Genomic DNA, 18,608 nt, shown 5'->3' with positions numbered 1-18,608 from the left:
GTAGTTTGGGAGAAAATATTGAACATATGAAGCTGCCTTCTACTGAATCAGACCCTGGGTCCATCAAAGTCAGTCTTGTCTTCTCAGACCGGCAGTGGCTCTCCAGGGTCTCAAGCTGAGGTTTTTCACACCTATTTGCCTGGACCCTTTTTAGTTGGAGATGCTGGGGATTGAACCTGGGACCTTCTGCTTCCCGAGCAGATGCTCTGCCACTGAGCCACAGCCCCATTCATGGCTCTCCAGGGTCTCAAAGCTGAGGTTATTCATGCCTATTTGCCTGGACCCTTTTTAGTTGGAGATGCCGGGGATTGAACCTGGGACCTTCTGCTTCCCAAGCAGATGCTCTACCACTGAGCCACCGTCCCTCCCGTTGTCAGCTCTCTCCATCCCATGCATAACTTTATAAACCTCTATCGTACCCATCCTCCGTCGTCTCTTTTCTAAACTGAAAGGTTGCATGTTCTTCAGCCTTCCCTCACAGGGAAGGTGCTCCAATCCCGTAAATTGCTAAAATTCCAGGGCTTTTTTTTTTTTTGTAGTAGGAACTCCTTTGCATATTAAGCCACACACCCCAATGTAGCCAATCTTACCCGAGTTACAGAACTCTTCTTACAGGGCCTACTGTGATCTCTTGGAGGATTGGCTACATCAGGGCTGTGTGGCTCACGCCTTGAATTCGGCAGGAGCTCACAGGAGCACAGCTCCTGAACCTTTCTGAGGGTTCCCCCTCTTCCTCCCCACCTACCTTGTCCATTGAATAGGAGGTGCAGCTGCATAACAATCCCTGGATTAGGAGAGCGGGCAGCCAGCCAGCCACCAGGGGCTTTGCCACACTTGTAGCAGCCCTCATTATACCCTGGAGAAGCCCACACCACCCTTTCTCCACTTCTTATGGGATTTTGAATGGTGGGTGGCTTGCTGGCCTTTTGACTGGGGAGGGGGGCGGCCGAGGAGAGCCCCAGGTGAGCGAGGCCTGCTTGAACTAGCTGGATCTCTAGCCAGCCCAAGCAGGCCTCGCTTGCCCGGGGCTCTCCTTTTTTGCGTCGGGTTGCTGTTGGCTGGTGGGGGGATGGCATGCACTAATGAGTGATGCTAATGAGCTCCACCGGCTATTTTTCTACCAAACGACCCTTGGTGTGGGCTAATATGCAAAGGAGCTCCTGCTACAAAAAAAGCCCAGCTGGTCACACTCCAACACGTGTCAAGCTTACCAGGTACTTTGGCCCTTCTTCAAGCTTACCAGGTACTTTGGCTCTCCGAGATGAGATTTTTCTCCGCCAAGAAATCCCCTCTTCACTGCCGCTCCAGTTTATTGTCTCGAACGGCTTTAATTTATTTGCTTTTAGTCTTACCTCATGTAATCCTAGTTGAAGTATTATTTAACTTTTCCTCCATAAAAGCCTGGCAACGCTGAGAGCTTTCTGAAAGTACCACCCCGCAGCAAATGGGAAGGTGGAAACGTTTCAATGTGATTCACCAGTGAATGTGATGTGATGTCAAAGTGTGTGTGTGGCGCGGGGCTCTCTAAATCAGTGAAGGGCAAACGGATTCATCACTTTTAAAGGGTTTAACCAAAATGAAAACCAGGTCCGCATCAGTGCTCTCTCTAAGCTGAGTTAGCATGAGCTAGCTCTCAGATTTTTAGCCTCTGGTTCAGATTTTTTTTTTAAGAGCCCCGTGGCGCAGAGTGTTAAAGCTGCAGTACTGCAGTCCTAAGCTCTGCTCACGACCTGAGTTCGATCCCCGGTGGAAGCTGGGTTTTCAGGTAGCCGGCTAGAGGTTGACTCAGCCTTCCATCCTTCCGAGGTCAGTCAAATGAGTGCCCAGCTTGCTGGGGGGGAAGCGTAGAGGACTGGGGAAGGCAAGGGCAAACCACCCCGTAAAAAGTCTGCCGTGAAAACGTTGTGAAAGCAACATCACCCCAGAGTCGGAAATGACTGGTGCTTGCACAGGGGACCTTTCCTTTCCTGCCTTCTGCGGCTGCCATTTTAAAGCTGGCTCCACCTTCTGCAGAGATCAGTCAAATGAGTCCCCAGCTTGCTGGGGGGAAAGTGGAGATGACTGGGGAAGGCAATGGCAAACCACCCCGTCAAAAGTGTGCCGTGAAAATATTGTGAAAGAGTCGGAAACGACCGGTGCTTGCACAGGAGACCTCTCCTTTCCTTTCCTTAAGCCCTTAAAGAGCCCCGTGGCACAGAGTGGTAAAGCTGCAGTACTGCAGTCCTAAACTCTGCTCATGACCTGAGTTCGATCCCCGGTGGAAGCTGGGTTTTCAGGTAGCCGGCTCAACGTTGGCTCAGCCATCCATCCTTCCGAGGTCGGTAAAATGAGTCCCCAGCTTGCTGGGGGTAAAGCGTAAGTGACTGGGGAAGGCAATGGCAAACCACCTCGTCAAAAGTCTGCCGTGAAAACGTTGCGAAAGCAACATCACCCCAGAGTCGGAAACGACTGGTGCTTGCACAGGGGGACCTTTCCCTTCCTCACGCATTTTTATCTTCGCTCAGGAAGGATGACCGCAGAGCACAATCATTTATGCAGTTGCTCACAATAGTGCCAGTAGCTCACAAAGTAGCATTTTTGCTCGCAAGACTCTGCAGCTTAGAGGGAACCCGCTGAAGTGCTATAACCCGAACCCAAGACCCACATCCAGTTCAGCCACTAATGTTGCCAACTCCACCTTTGGAAATTCTCAAATATTTGGGGTGGAACCCAGGGAGAGCGGGGTTTAGAGAGGGACTCCAGTGAAACGTGAGCCGATCGAGTTCGCCTTCCAAAGCAGCCGTTTCCTCCAAGGGAATTGATCGATGTTGTCTGGAGATGAGCGGGTGACGCTGAAGGGAGGAAGCAGATACCTTAAGGAAAATAATTCTGCATTTTGCAAGTAACTCTTTCTCTTTTGTTTCACTCTGTTTAGGCCTCCCAGCCCTGGTGGTTGCAATCTCTGTGGGATTCACGAAAGCCAAGGGGTACGGCACCGTGAATTAGTGAGTAATCCCTCTCATTCTTTCCTGGGATGAATTTGTCCTCCAGAATTCGTAATAAACGATTCCATGTCAGATTCCATGGGCAGGAAAGGGTCAACAGGCACTGAAGAGCTGACCTTAGCACCAAACATCATGTGACCTTGGATATCTGGGAGGCAGGACCACCGTAGCGGGTTTGGGAGAACCGGGTTCGATTCCCCACTCCTCCGCCTGCTGACATGGCCTTGAGTCAATCACAAGTTCTTGAAGAGCTGTTCTGCTCAAGAGTAGTTCTGCCAGAGCTCTCTCAGCTCCACCTCCCTCACAGGGTGTCTGTTGAAAAAGAAGAAGGAGAAGACTGCAGCTTTATACCCCGCCCTTCTCTCTGAATCAGAGGCTCAGAGCGGCTTACAATCTCCTTATCTTCTCCACCCACAACAGGCACCCTGTGAGGTGGGTGGGGCTGAGAGGGCTCTCCCAGCAGCTGCCCTTTCAAGGACAACCTCTGCCTGAGCTCTGGCTGACCCAAGGCCATGCTAACAGGTGCAAGTGGAGGAGAGGGGAATCAAACCCGATTCTCCCATATAAGAGTCTGTGCACTTAACCACTTAGCAAGAGCTACGGCTGACCCAAGGCCATTCCAGCAGTTGCAAGTGGAGGAGTGGGGAATCAAACCCGCTTCTCCCAGATAAGAGAGCCCTGGCTGACCCAAGGCCATTCCAGCAGCTGCAAGTGGAGGAGTGGGGAATCAAACCTGGTTCTCCCAGATAAGAGTCTGCGCAGTTAACCACTACACCAAACTCTTGTGGGGAGGAAAAGGAAAAGGAGATGGTAAGGTGCTTTGAGACTCTTTTGGGTAGTAGAGGGAGGGGTATAAATCCAATCTCCTCCTCCTTCTTTTGGGCCCCAATCCATATCAGAAATGTTTGATGGATCAAGAGACTTTGATGTACTTTCTGTGCCAATTCTGCCCTCCCCCTTTCCATCCTCACGCTTTGGCATTACTAAGATTCTGGACTGGAAAATACCTGGAAATTTAGAAATGTAGCCTGGGGAGGGTGTGGCTTGGGGGGGAAGGGACCTCACCTTGGTATATAGCGCCATGAGGTCTATCCACCCAAGCATTTATTTTCACCGGAGAACTGATATCTGTTGCCATTGCTCTCCCCACAACAGACACCCTGTGAGGTGGGTGGAGCTGAGAGAGCTCTGACAGAAACGGCTGTTGAGAGGAAAGCAAGAGTCACGTTGCAACTTTAAGACCAACAACGTTTTATTCGGAATGTCAGCTTTCGTGTGCTAGAAGCACACTTCATCAGACAATAGTTTGGAATGGCAGGAAGTCCTAAATAAAGAGAAAGTGGTGTTTGTTAGTTTGTGTTGACTGGGCTGAAACAACAATTAAGTTGGAATAGCAGATCGATGTCCATGTACGGAACCCGTTAAGTATCCCGGTTTTTTGGGGGGCTACTGTGTGGTTGCAATAAATGAAAGTCTGTTGTAATGTTAGCTCTGGGTTAAAATGAGGGCATCGGTTTCTCAGGGGTTTGATTTAAACATGTCAGAACGGCTTTGCAAAAACTTGTGACTGACTCAAGGACATACCAGCAGGTGCATGTGGAGGAGTGGGGAATCAAACTCGGCTCTCCCAGATAAGAGTCCACGCACTTAACCACTATACCAAACTGGCTCTGGTATCAATTATCCCATGACTATTTCAGACATAGTGGTGGTAACAGAGAAGTCTTTGGCCGTTTTCCCACTGAGCTTGCCTCGGAGCGACGTCCCTCGTCACCGCGCAGCGTCTGTGCGGATTTCCCACCAACTGCTCCGAGTAACCAAGTAGAGTCGCGGCTTTTGCGTCGCTAACGTAAACTGGTTTTTAGCGGTTTCCATTTGCGACGCAAAAGGTCGGGAACTTCCTGGTTCCTCGGAGCAGTTGGTGGGAAATCCGCGCAGACGCTGCGCGGCGAAGAGGGACGTCGCTCCGAGGTAAGCTCTGTGGGGAAACGGCCTTTGTTTTGAACTGAAGTTCCCTTGCATTTATTCTGAGTCCGTGATCAACTGTAGGAACATGAACAGGGGGTGTTTTCCGTGCCCTCCAATTGCTCTACCACTGAGCTCCAGTTCTCCAACTGTTGCTCAGTAACATTGGCTAGCAGAAGATCCCAGAGGCCCGGCTCTGGCACCGAGCGGGAGAGGAGCAGATGCTCTTGAAGACAAAATGAATGAGAACTCCATGCCGAATGGCTCAGCAATGATGTTCAGGTCCATCAAGGTTTAGAGATTCCATATGGCCACATGGCAGATCCCCCAGTGGTCATAGATAAACAGAGAAGAGGGCAAATGGAAATTATTTCCTGCTGAGGAGGAAAACAAAGGCAATCGAGTGCAAAATTCTGGAGCATGTAGACAATATATATATATATATATTCCTGCCCACTTTCCGCTGATCTCCAGAAATCCGATATGCATAAATCATTTTGGGTAAAGGCATCTTCTTGGAAATCTTTATTATTCATGAATAGGGTTGCCAATCCCCAGGTGAGAATTTAAACAGACCAGAAACCACAGTGTACAGATCAGTAAAGCACACAACAAACACCATGTAATTATATGCTGCAAAAAAAATGTTTTAAACATTTCACTTGTAAGTTTCTTCATAATTCTTTATACACCCATCACTCTACACAAACTTCTCATTAGTCCAAAGTCCATAAGCAAACTTCCAATAGTTGATACAATTCCGGATACTTGTAGAAATATGGTACCAAATTCCGCTGTCAATTGCTTCCTCCTTGTTGATAGACGCAGACGGTACCGGTAATTATGATTCATTCCCGAGGTAGCAGAATCCAACAGGTACGGCGACACGAGTCCCAGGTTTAAATCGCGTTTCATTACCGCTTCTGCTTGGCCGTTTATCCTTCCTCCCGGAACCGATGCTTAGGTCACAGCTCACTCACCACAGCTTCCTGAAAAATCTTTCTTTTTTGCACAAGTGGTTCTCCGGATTGAAGGAATTGACAGCAGAATTTGGTACCGTATTTCTACAAGTGTCCAGAGTGGTATCAACTATTGGAATTTTGTTTATGGACGTTGGGCTAATGAGAAGTTTGTGTAGAGGGTTGGGCGTACAAAGAATTATGAAGAAACGTATAAGTTAAATGTTTAAAGCATTTTTTTTTTGCAGCATATAATTACACGGTGTTTGTTGTGTGCTTTACTAATCCCCAGGTGGGGGCAGGGGATCCCCCGGTTTGGAGGCTCTCCCCCCGCTTCAGCATCATCAGAAATAAGGTGGGGGGGGGGAGAGGGAAATGTCTGTCCGGCACTCCATTATTCCCTATTGAGGCCGATTCCTACAGGAGATAATAGAGAATTGCTCCGCGGGTATCTGGGGCTCTGAGGGGACTGGGTTTTTTTTAGGTAGAGGCACCAAATTTTCAGCATAGTATCCAGTGCCTCTTCCCAAAATACCCTCCATGTTTCAAAAAGATTGGACCAGGGGGTGAAAATCTATGAGCCCCTAAAGAAGGAGCCCCTATCCTTCATTATTTCCAATGAAGGGAAAGTGTTAGAAAGGTGCGCGGCCCCTTTCAGCCTGATGACCAAAACTCCCTTTGGAGTTCAATGATGCTTGTCACAACCTTGCTCCTGGCTCTGCCCCCAAAGTTTACTGGCTCCACCCCCAGAGTCCCCAGATATTCCTTGACTTGGACTTGGCAACCCTATCCATGAACCCTTGACCAGAGGGCAACCTTTTTGAAATTTAAAAGATGGACTGGGAGAAATGGAGAAGCCGGTTGCTCTGACTGAAGGATCTGGAGGCTCAGAATTTAGTGTTCATATTCCCTGCAGAAAATGGCTTGGGAGAGATTTCAGATTCCCACCTAATCACCTCCATTCAGATTTTTTTTTTAAAAAAAATCCTCCAACAAGAAGCCAGTGTGCTATAATGGTTAGATTGTTGGACTAGGAGCTGGAAGAACCAGAGCCAAAGCCCCACTGGGCCATGGGAACGTTGCTAGGTGATCTTGGGTCAGTCACAGACTGTTCTCACAAGGATAAAGTCCTGTTTTCATAAGAATAAAGTCAGGGCTTTTTTTGTAGAAATAGGCCAGTGGGGGCTTATTTGCATATTAGGCCACACCCCCTGACATCACCATTGCGTTTCACACAGGGCTTTTCTGTGGAGAAAGCCTAGTGGGAGATCATTTGCATATTAGGCCACACCCCCTGACATCACCATTGCGTTTCACACAGGGCTTTTCTGTGGAGAAAGCCTAGTGGGAGATCATTTGCATATTAGGCCGCACCCCTGACATTTAACTATCAATGGGCCATCCACTCACACATCGAGCACCTCATCTCTTTTAGCCATCAGCTTCAGCTTCCTTCCGATAGCTAAGGAATTGGCAGAGGCGACTGGGGTCTCCAGTTTGGCTGAACTGGGATACATCTGATGCAGGGAACCACAGATATGGTTGCCAATTGCAGGTTGGGAAATTCCTGGAGATACAGGGTTAGAGACAAGAGAGGACAGGATGTGGGGCGGGGAGAGACTTCCGTGGGGTACAATGCCACAGACTCCACCCTGCAAATCAGCCATTTTATCCAGGGGAATTTATCTCCGTAGAAGGTGAAGATATTGGATTTATACCCCGCCCTCCACTCTGAATCTCAGAGCGACTCACAATCTCCTTTATCTTCCTCCCCCACAACAGGCACCCTGTGAGGTGGGTGGGGCTGGAGAGGGCTCTCACAGCAGCTGCCCTTTCAAGGACAATCTCTGCCAGAGCTATGGCTGACCCAAGGCCATTCCAGCAGCTGCAAGTGGAGGAGTGGGGAATCTAACCCGGTTCTCCCAGATAAGAGAGCTATGGCTGACCCAAGGCCATTCCAGCAGCTGCAAGCGGAGGAGTGGGGAATCAAACCCGGTTCTCCCAGATAAGAGAGCTCTGGCTGACCCAAGGCCATTCCAGCAGCTGCAAGTGGAGGAGTGGGGAATCAAACCCTGTTCTCCCAGATAAGAGAGCTCTGGCTGACCCAAGGCCATTCCAGCAGGTGCAAGTGGAGGAGTGGGGAATCTAACCCGGTTCTCCCAGATAAGAGAGCTCTGGCTGACCCAAGGCCATTCCAGCAGGTGCAAGTGGAGGAGTGGGGAATCAAACCCGGTTCTCCCAGATAAGAGAGCTCTGGCTGACCCAAGGCCATTCCAGCAGGTGCAAGTGGAGGAGTGGGGAATCAAACCCGGTTCTCCCAGATAAGAGTCCGCATGCATAACCACTACACCAAACTTTAAGTCTGGAGATCAGTTGAAATTCCAGGTCTCCAGCCCCCACCTAAAGGAAGGCAACAATACAAACTTACCTTGTGGTCATCTTCGCATCTTGGCTAGAAAGGCCTGGGGCCTGCATATCTTCCGGACCGCCTCTCCCCATACAAGTCCCCCCCCCCGACTTTGAGATCATCCACACAACATCTTCTCATGATCTCTGGTCTTAAGGATGCCCGATTGGCCTCAACAAGGGTCAGGGTCTTTTCAGTCTGGGCCCCTACCAGGTGGAATGAGCTCCCGCTGGAGATCCAGGCCCTGCAGGACTTATCTAGTTTCGCAGGGCCTGTAAGATGGAGCTCTTCCACCAGTAGGGTTGCCAAGTCCAATTCAAAAAATATCTGGGGACTTTGGGGGTGGAGCCAGGAGACTTTGGGGGGTGGAGCCAGGAGACATTAGGGGTAGAGTCAAGATCAAGGCTGTGACACACATAATTGAACTCCCAAGGGAGTTCTGGTCATCACATTTAAAGGGACGGCACACCTTTTCAATGCCTTCCTTCCATAGGAAATAATGAAGGATAGGGGCACCTTCTTTTGGGGCTCATAGAATTGGACCCCCTGGTCCAATCTTTTTTAAACTTGGGGGGTATTTTGGGGAGAGGCACTAGATGCTATACTGAAATTTTTGTGCCTCTACCACAAAAAAGAGCCCCCCCCCCAGAGCCCAAGATACCCGCAGATCAATTCTCCATGATTTTCTATAGGAATAAATCTCCATAGGGAATAATAGAGTTTCCAGCAGACATTTCCCTCCCCCCACTTTCTGACGACCCTGAAGCGGGGGGAGGGCCTCCAAACCGGGGGATCCCCTGCCCCTACCTGGGGATTGGCAACCCTATCTGCCAGGCTTCTAATTGATCTAACGGGCATCCTCTGAAATCTTTGCTTCTTCAGCAATTTACTATCTAGGTGCTTAAACTGTGCCAAGTGTCTAAATTATGGTCCTCGGCTGTGCCAGTTATCTGAAGTTGTACCAATTGTTAGAAGGTGGTCTCAGGCTGTGCCAATCGCCTGAATTATGGTCTTTTTGAATTAATCTATATGTATTATATTGACGTGTAAAGAGCCCTGTGGCGCAGAGTGGTAAAGCTGCAGTACTGCAGTCGGAGCTAGGGTTGCCAATCCCCAGGTGGGGGCAGGGGATCCCCCGGTTTGGAGGCCCTCCCCCCTCTTCAGGGTCATCAGAAAGCGGGGGGAGGGGAGGGAAATGTCTGCTGGGAGCTCTATTATTCCCTAAAGAGATTTATTCCCATAGAAAATCATGGAGAATTGATCCATGGGTATCTGAGGCTCTGGGGGGGCTGTTTTTTGAGGTAGAGGCACCAAATTTTCAGCATAGCATCTAGTCCCTCTCCCCAAAATACCCCCCAAGTTTCCAAAAGATTGGACCAGGGGGTCCAATTCTATGATCCCCAAAAGAAGGTGCCCCTACATTATTTCCTATGGAAGGAAGGCATTGAAAAGGTGTGCCGTCCCTTTCAATGTGAGGGCCAGAACTCCCTTTGGAGTTCAATTATGCCTATCACAGCCTTGATCTTGGCTCCATCCTTAATGTCTCCTGGCTCCACCCCCAAAGTCTCCTGGCTCCACACCCAAAGTCCCCAGATATTACTTGAATTGGACTTGGCAACCCTAGTCGGAGCCCTCTGCTCATGACCCGAGTTCGATTCCAGCAGAAGCTGGTTCAATTAGCCAGCTCCAGGTTGACTCAGCCTTCCATTCTCCTGAGGTCAGTAAAACGAGTACCCAGCTTGCCGGGGGGGGGGGGGGGGAGAGTGTAGATGATTGGGGAAGGCAACGACAAACCATCCCGTAAAAAGTCTCCCGTGAAAACGTTGTGAAAGCAAAGTCACCCTAGAGTCGGAAACGACTATGAATTTAGGGGGATCCTGTGAATTTAGGGGGAAGTGTTTTTGAGTTTCCTGCATTGTGCAGGGGGTTGGACTAGATGACCCTAGAGGTCCCTTCCAACTCTATGATTCTATGATTCTATGACTGCTGCTTGCACGGGGGACTACCTTTTTAAAATTATATTTATGAGATAGCTTAATTTCAATCTGCCTCATTGATTGTCATTGTAATGTTTTAATGTTGTAAGCTGCCCTGAGCCCGCTTGCAGGATAGGGCAGGGTATAAAACACAAATGAAATTAAATTAAAAAATTAAAACGCCAAAATGATGCGTCCCTCTTTTGCTCCCTAAGACCATCAGAATTTGTGCTTTGAGATACAATACTTGAAGCAGACTAGAAACTCAGTACAAAAAGCATTCTAACAACAGCAGTCTTAAAGGGCGGGGAGGGGGGCGGTTAGTAAACAGCAGTTCTCCAGGACCTCCTCGCTCCTGCCGCAGAGTTGAAAATCTGTCACAGCGAGCACAGTGTTTGCAAACACAGACTTGTTAGTATCAGCCTGGAGGGAAGAGGTCAGTTCTCGGCTGTTCGCGAAGCGCGAGAATTTGGTCACTGCATTGCCAGGGGACCGAAAAGCTGCACGTAGCTCAGTGACAAAGCTCCAGTTTTGCTCTGCAGGAGATCTTGAGCTCCTGAACGCTGATCGCAGCTGGAAGTTCTGGTCTGGCATCCCTGAAGAAGAGTAGAGGCCGAAGGCCGCTGGACTTATCTAATGGGGCTTTAGAGAGAGCCGGTGTCACTGGCAACAAACCGATGTGTGCTTCATCACACGAAAGCCAGACTTCCTTCCCGTTCTCTAAACTCAAGATTTTGGGACAGGGCCTTGAATAGGCTTCGAAGGAGATGCACCAACGGCCTCGTATTAGGGTTGCCAAGTCCAATTCAAGAAATATCTGGGGACTTTGGGGGTGGAGCCAGGAGACTTTGGGGGTGGAGCCAGGAGACATTGGGGGTGGAGCCAAGATCAAGGCTGTGACAAGCATCATTGAACTCCAAAGGGAGTTCTGGCCATCACATTTAAAGGGACGGCACACCTTTTCAATGCCTTCCTTCCATAGGAAGTAATGAAGGATAGGGGCACCTTCTTTTAGGGCTCATAGAATTGGACCCCCTGGTCCAATCTTTTTGAAACTTGGGGGGTATTTGGGGGAGAGGCACTAGATGCTATACTGAAAATTTGGTATCTCTATCCTCAAAAACAGCCCCCCCAGAGCCCTAGATACCCGTGGATCAATTCTTCATGATTTTCTATGGGAATAAATTTCCATAGGGAATAATGGAGTTCCCAGCAGACATTTCCCTCCCCTCCCCCCACTTTCTGACGACCCTGAAGTGGGGGGAGGGTCTCCAAACCGGGGGATCCCCTGCCCCCACCTGGGGATTGGCAACCCTACCTCATATACTCAAAGGAGATGCACCAACTGCCCCATATATTTTTGTAGCAGAAGCTCCTTTGCATATTAGGCCACACACCCCTGATGTAGCCAATCCTCCTGGAGCTTGCTCCTGTATGAAGAGCCCTGTAAGGTCTAGGAGGATTGGCTACATCAGGGGTGTGTGGCCTAATATGCAAAGGAGCTCTTGCTAGAATTCCAAGCTCTTGGAGGATTGGCTACATCAGGGGTGTGTGGCCTAATATGCAAAGGAGCTCCTTTTACAAGAAAAAAAAAAGCCCTGCATATACCTATATGATTGCAAACCTCCAGGAGGAAAAAAAACTGGAGAGAGGTCACCCTGGAGTGTGAATGGAAACAACCAAGAGGTTATAGTGACCAAATAACAATGCTGTAACAAGAAAAAGGCCCTTGGCACAGAGTAGTAAAGCAGTAGTACTGCAGTCTGAACTCTCTGCTCACGACCTGAGTTCAATTTTGGCCGAAGCTGGGTTCAGGTAGCCGGTTCGAGGCTGACTCAGCCTTTCCTCCTTCCGAGGTTGGTCAAATGAGTGCCCAGCTTGCTGAGGGTGGGGGGGTGGGAAGTGGAGATGACTGGGGAAGGCAATGGCAAACCACCCCGTCAAAAGCCTGCCATGAAAACGTGAAAGCAACGTCACCCCAGAGTCGGAAACGACTGGTGCTTCCACAGGGGACGACCTTTACCTTTTTATTTTGTAACGATAATAAAGGATTAAGAATATACATCAAATACAGAAATCCTTGGAAGGAGGAGTCCCGATGTGGAGGAAGTCGACTTGGCCAGCCCTGCTATGATTATTCTTCTGGCATAGGGTGCGCCGTGAAAAACTGGTTGATGAAAGACATGAAGGTTCAATGTTAATTACAAAGCATTCTCACTGGCGTTCCCAAAACTGCAGGGATAATTCTTCCTTTCCCTAGAGGGACTGAAAAGTCTCCAACAAAATTCTAACCGGCACTATGCTCAAAGAGCTGGGCATGTTTAGCCTGGAGAGGAGGCGGCTGACAGGTGATATGATCACCATCTTCAAGAAGAAGAAGATATTGGATTTATATCCCGCCCTCCCCTCCGAAGAGTCTCAGAGCGGCTCACCATCTCCTTTACCTTCCTCCCCCACAACAGACACCCTTTGAGGTGGGTGGGGCTGGAGAGGGCTCTCACAGCAGCTGCCCTTTCAAGGACAACCTCTGCCAGAGCTCTGGCTGACCCAAGGTCATTCCAGCAGGTGCAAGTGGAGGAGTGGGGAATCAAACCCAGTTCTCCCAGATAAGAGTCCGCACACTTAACCACCACACCAAACTGGCTCTCCACAAGTCTCTTCAAGTGTCATTGGGCCAGGTTCTCTTTGTCCATTTACGCCTTTTGCTTTGTTAGTGCTGATTTTTTTGTCCCATAATTAGTCTCCTCCATGGGAAGAATTCTCCTTGGTTTTGATTCTCGCTATTTTGATGTGTGCTTTTTTGATGGCCATACCGTGCCTTCAGGGTAGTGTTGAGCTAATGTCTCTTATTCTCCTTCTTTCTTTCCTAGTTGTTGGCTGTCTTTGGAAGGTGGTCTCCTTTACGCCTTCGTGGGACCAGCAGCTGCTGTCGTTTTGGTATTTGACTCCGCTTCTCCGCTTTCTTTTTCTGTGTGTGCCTTCTCCATGTCTCTGTTTTGTTTTTGTTTTGTTTTCTGGAAGAATCAAAGCCTGAAGGAAAGCCAAAAATGCTTGCGCTAGAGTCCTTTCTCCATAGGGATTTTTTTTTCCTGGATTAATTAAGAGTGTCACCATCCTAGCAATGGGTCAGTTCGAACGAAAATCCTTTCAGAATGTTGGTATTGCAATATTTTTTTCCCATGTTGCCGTAACAGAGGCCTGCCCAGGAGCTCCTTTGCATATTAGGCCACACCCCCTGATGTAGCCAAATCCTCCAAGAGTTTACAAGGCTCTTTTTGGTACGCTCTTGGAGGATTGGCTACATCAGGGGGGTGTGGCCTAACATGCAGAAGAGCTCCTGCTAGAATTCCACCCATGCCTGTAACTATGCTGAAGTGATGCCAAAATAATTACTTATTTATTACATCCCTGTCTCTACTTCCTTACAATGTGGAAACCAAGAAGGAAATCGTGGAGAGAGAGAGGGCTGTCCCTGGATACCTTCTGTTCAGACGCTGACCAGACGCGCCCCCGCTTAGCTTCAGCAGAATTTGTGTCAGAAATTGTGTTAGCTTCAGCAGAATTTCTTGGCCACATCCATAGACAAGATCCTAATTCAGAAAAATGAACAATCCTAGGGTTGCCAGCCTCCAGGTGGGGCCTAGAGATCTCCTGTTTTTCCAGCTGTTCTCCAGCTGGCAGAGATCAGCTCCCTTGGCTGCTTTGACGGGTGGACTTTGGGAAGGGGAGGGGCACCAGGCGGAGGCCCCTCCCCTTCCCAAACCCCACCCTCTCTTGGCTCCGCCCCCGAAGTCTCCAGGTGTTTCCCACAAAACAGACCTGGTAGCCCTAAACAGATCTGAAATGTTTTACACACGGTGTCCATAATCTGAAATTGGAGGGGGGGGGGGGGAAATTAAGTAGAACGTTTTTGAGTAAAATGTCCTTTTGTAAAAAAAAAAAAAAAAATTAGATTCGAGTCCAGTAGCCTTTCAGAGACCAACAATGGCATTTGGACTCTCAAAAATACATACCCTGAAAAATCTGGTCTCTAAGGGGCTACTGGATTCGAATCTAGTCCTTCTACTGCAGACCAATACGGCTCCCCTCTGAAACATTGCAAAATAAGGTCGTTCTTCATTCAGTAAGACTTTTGCATCATCCTTGCAGTCCCTAAGAAAGCCCAGCACATCCTCTGATGTCACTGAACCGCAGGGCATTCTCCCTTGCATGCGGCTGGTTATTGACAGCTGAGTTTCAGGCAGTCACAATCCGTGCTGGCTTTCTTTAGACATCATGAGGAAGGCGAGCAAGACGGGGCAGCTCTGTGTCTCTTCTATGGTCCAGTTCAGCCCTCAAATAATCAAGAGGTTAGAGCGGGGCTGGCCAAGCCGTGGCTCAGGAGGCCACATGTAGCCCCTTTAAACATCTTGTGTGGCTCTTGAAGCCCCTGCCTCTCCATTGGCCGGCTTGGAGAAGGCATTTCTCTCCTTAAATCACGTATTGGCTACATCAGGGGTGTGTGGCCTAATATGCAAAGGAGCTCCTGCTACCAAAAAAAAGCCCTGCATATACCTATATGATTGCCAACCTCCAGGAGGAAAAAAACTGGAGAGAGGTCACCCTGGAGTGTGAACGAAAACAACCAAGAGGTTATAGTGACCAAATAACTCTGCTGTATTCTGTAACAAGAAATAGCCCCGTTTAGGCTTATTATTTAGGCTAAGCCAGCTGCAAGGCCTGGAAAATGCCTTTAAAGTTAAAATTGCTTTCTTTCCATCTCTCCCTCTCCTCCATTTTCCTTCCTCCCTTCCCCCTCCCTCCCTTCCTTGTGTCCTCTGTCCCTCCCTTCCCCCTCCCTCCTTGCCTTCCTGCCTCCTTTGTTTCCTCCCTTGCTTCCTCCCTCCCTCTCTTCCTCCTTCCCTCCTTCCCTTGCTTCCTCCCTCCCTTCCCCCTCCCTCGCATTCCTCCCTTCCTCCCTCTCTCCTTTGCTTCCTCCCTCCCTTGCTTCCTCCCTCCCTCCCTTCCTCCCTCCCTTCTCCCTCTCTCCCTCCTTTGCTTCCTCCCTCCCTTGCTTCCTCACTCCCTCCCTTCCTCCCTTCTTTGCTTCCTCCCTCCCTTCCCCCTCCCTCCTTGCCTTCCTCCCTCCCTTGAGACTCTCAAATATCACGTGATGTGATTGTATCACTTTACTCTGCTCTGGTAAGAACCTCACCTGGAGTCTTGTGTTCAGTTTTGGGCACCACATTTTAAGAAGGATATAGACAAGCTAGAACAAGTCCAGAGGAGGGCAACGAAGATGGTGAGGGTTCTGGAGAGGAAAGGTTGAAGGAGGTGGGGATGTTTAGCCTGGAGAGGAGGCGGCTGAGAGATGAGAGGATCACCATCTTCAAGGACTTGAAGGGCTGTCATATAGAGGATGGGGTGGAATTGTTTTCTATGGCCCTGGAAGGTAGGACCAGAACCAACGGGTTGAAATTAAATCTAAAGAGTTTCTGGCTCAACATCAGGAAGAACTTCCTGACTGTTACAGCGGTTCCTCAGTGGAACAGGCTTCCTCGGGAGGGGGTGGGCTCTCCTTCCTTGGAGGTTTTTAAACAGAGGCTAGATGGCCATCTGACAGCAATGAAGATCCTGTGAATTTAGGGGGGGGGGGCGTTTGTGAGTTTCCTGCATCGTGCAGGGGGTTGAACTAGATGACCCTGGAGGTCCCTTTCAACTCTATGATTCTATGAAACATCTGCCATTTATTTTATGTGGTTCCTACGTTAAGCAAGTTTAACCATCCCTGGGTTAAAGCATCATCCCCCCAAGGAAACTCTCTGGCTCTTGCAGATTTCTAATTTAGTTTTTTTTAAAAAAATGCTAACAAATGGGCTTGATGGAATCTTAAATAATATTTAACAAGGAATGACAGATGAAGTGAATGGTGTTTTTCACTCTATTGATGCCTGACAGCCCTGGAGATTGCGATCTCTGTGGGATTCACAGATGCCACACGGTACAGCAGCACAGTGATTGGCACCAGGAGAGGATGAAGCCATGTAAGGCTTTAAAGGTCAAAACTAACACCTCAAATTGGGCTTGGGAGCAGATTGGCAGCCAGTGCAATTGCTGTAATGTCAGGGTCATGTGCTCTCAGGAGCCTTGAACAGCAGCCTGGCTGCAGCATTCCACACGAGCTGCAGCTTCTGAATGCCCCTCCGGGGTAGCTCAAAGTATAGTGCATTGCAGTAGCCCAGTCGGGATGGATAGAAAGAAGGGGTGGCCAAACTTGCTTAACAAAAGAGCCGCATAGAATAAACACCAGATGTTTCAGAGCTGCAAGAAACAGACGTCAGATGTTTGCGAGCAGGCAGGCAGGAAGGAAGGGAGGGAGGGAAGATGGAAGGAAGGAAGGAAAGAAGGGAGGGAGGGAGGGAGGGAGAGAGGGAGGGAGGGAAGATGGAAGGAAGGAAGGAAAGAAGGGAGGAAGGGAGGGAAGGAAGGAAGGAAGGAAGGAAGGAAGGAAGGAAGGAAGGAAGGAAGGAAGGAAGGAAGGAAGGAAGGGAGGGAGGGAGGTAGAAAGAAAGCAACTTTAACTTCAAATGCATTTTCCAACCCACCAGTGATTTAGAGAAACAAATGCCTTCTACAAGCCAGTCAATGGGACAGTGGGGGCTTTGAGATTCACACAATATATGTGAAAAAGCCACATGTGGTTCTTGAGCCACAGTTTGACCACCCCTAATATAAGGCATGATCTGTCTGACCACGAATGAATGCAGCTGATGTGCCAGCCAAAGGTGGGCATGAGCCCTCTGAACCACTGCAGGTTTTCTAAGGTGACTGACGTGTCCCACAGCACTCAAAAGCTATGGAATGGCTTTTCAAGGGAAGTATAACCCCATCCAAGATGGGAGAGATCTGAAGTCCTTGGCCTGCCTTTCTGCCAGCCCATGGAACCTTTGTCTTGTCAAGAGTCAGACAATCCAATAGAGTTACCAGCCTCCCCCCCACCCCCACTACCAGACTCCACTACCCCACGGCTGATTAGATGGCCAACAAGGGGGAACTTGTCCAGAAAAAGAGGACGATCCGGCTAAAGTGCAGCAATGTGTCTACGTCGTATCCCATGTGACCTGGAAGTGACATCATCATATCAAGGTGATGCTTTGGTATTTAGGCAAAAAATTCTATGGTAGAAACCAAATTTACCATACAGTTTGTGCCCAAATACCCGAGCGTCACCTCTGTGTCCCCATTGTGATGACATCAATTCCAATGCGACGACATCACTTCCAAGTCACTTCCATGGGCGTGTTGAGAGCCAGTTTAGTGTAGCAGTGAAGTGCACCGACTCTTGTCTGGGAGAACTGGGTTGGATTCCCCACTCCTCCACATGCACCTGCTGGTGTGACCTTGAATCAACCACAAGCTGTCTCAGAACTCCTCCTCTCAAGAGCAGTTTCTGTCAGAGCTCTCTCAACCGCACCTGCCTCATGGGGTGTCTCTTGTGGAAAGGGAAAGGAGATTGTGAGCCACTCTGAAACTTCACTCCTTCAGGCAGTGAAGGGAAATCCAGTTTCTCCTTTTTTGCTGCACATCAGTTGGGTCTTCCTCTTTCTCCTCCTGACAACCCAAAAATCCGGGGGGGGGGGGGATATTAATCCTGTCACTGGCATACTAATGTAATAAATACGTCCAAACAGGGGTGGAGTTCTAGCAGGAGCTCCTTTGTATATTAGGCCACACACCCCTGATGTAGCCAATCCTCCAAGAGCTTGGAATTCTAGCAAGAGCTCCTTTGCATATTAGGCCACAAACCCCTGATGTAGCCAATCCTCCAAGAGCTTGGAATTCTAGCAAGAACTCCTTTGCATATTAGGCCACAAACCCCTGATGTAGCCAATCCTCCAAGAGCTTGGAATTATAGCAAGAGCTCCTTTGCATATTAGGCCACAAACCTCTGATGTAGCCAATCCTCCAAGAGCTTGGAATTCTAGCAGGAGCTCCTTTGTATATTAGGCCACACACCCCTGATGTAGCCAATCCTCCAAGAGCTTGGAATTCTAGCAAGAGCTCCTTTGCATATTAGGCCACACACCACCTGATGTAGCCAATCCTCCAAGAGCTTACAAAAAAAGAGCCTTGTAAGCTCTTGAAGGATTGTCTACATCAGGGATATGTGGCCTAACATGTAAAGTTGCTCCTGCTAGAACTCCACCCCGCGTCCAAATACCAGAAAGCAAAGGACGAGAGAATCAGGACAGGCGAGCGTCTGCATGGGAAAATCCATCAGAAGTATATTTAGCACAACATTTTGGAACGATTTCCCTGGGAAGCTGCCCCGGTGCAT

At 49.1% G+C, this 18,608-nt stretch overlaps 1 protein-coding gene across 4 annotated transcripts in view; it reads left to right on the top strand.

Moving 5' to 3' along the window:
* LOC132574922 (adhesion G protein-coupled receptor B1-like) overlaps positions 1-18,608 on the top strand; it is a 162,641-nt gene that overhangs the window by 69,280 nt on the left and 74,753 nt on the right. For all 4 annotated transcript variants that reach the window (XM_060243178.1, XM_060243176.1, XM_060243175.1 and 1 more), the window contains 2 exons: positions 2,915-2,984; positions 13,162-13,228. In XM_060243178.1, coding sequence (XP_060099161.1) covers positions 2,915-2,984; positions 13,162-13,228 — 137 coding nt within the window. The remainder of the gene's footprint in view (positions 1-2,914; positions 2,985-13,161; positions 13,229-18,608) is intronic.

This window comes from Heteronotia binoei, chromosome 7, assembly GCF_032191835.1.
Source record: "Heteronotia binoei isolate CCM8104 ecotype False Entrance Well chromosome 7, APGP_CSIRO_Hbin_v1, whole genome shotgun sequence".
Lineage (NCBI taxonomy): Eukaryota > Metazoa > Chordata > Lepidosauria > Squamata > Gekkonidae > Heteronotia > Heteronotia binoei.
The sequence above is the reverse complement of the archived record's forward strand: the minus strand, read 5'-3'. Positions and strand labels throughout refer to the sequence as shown.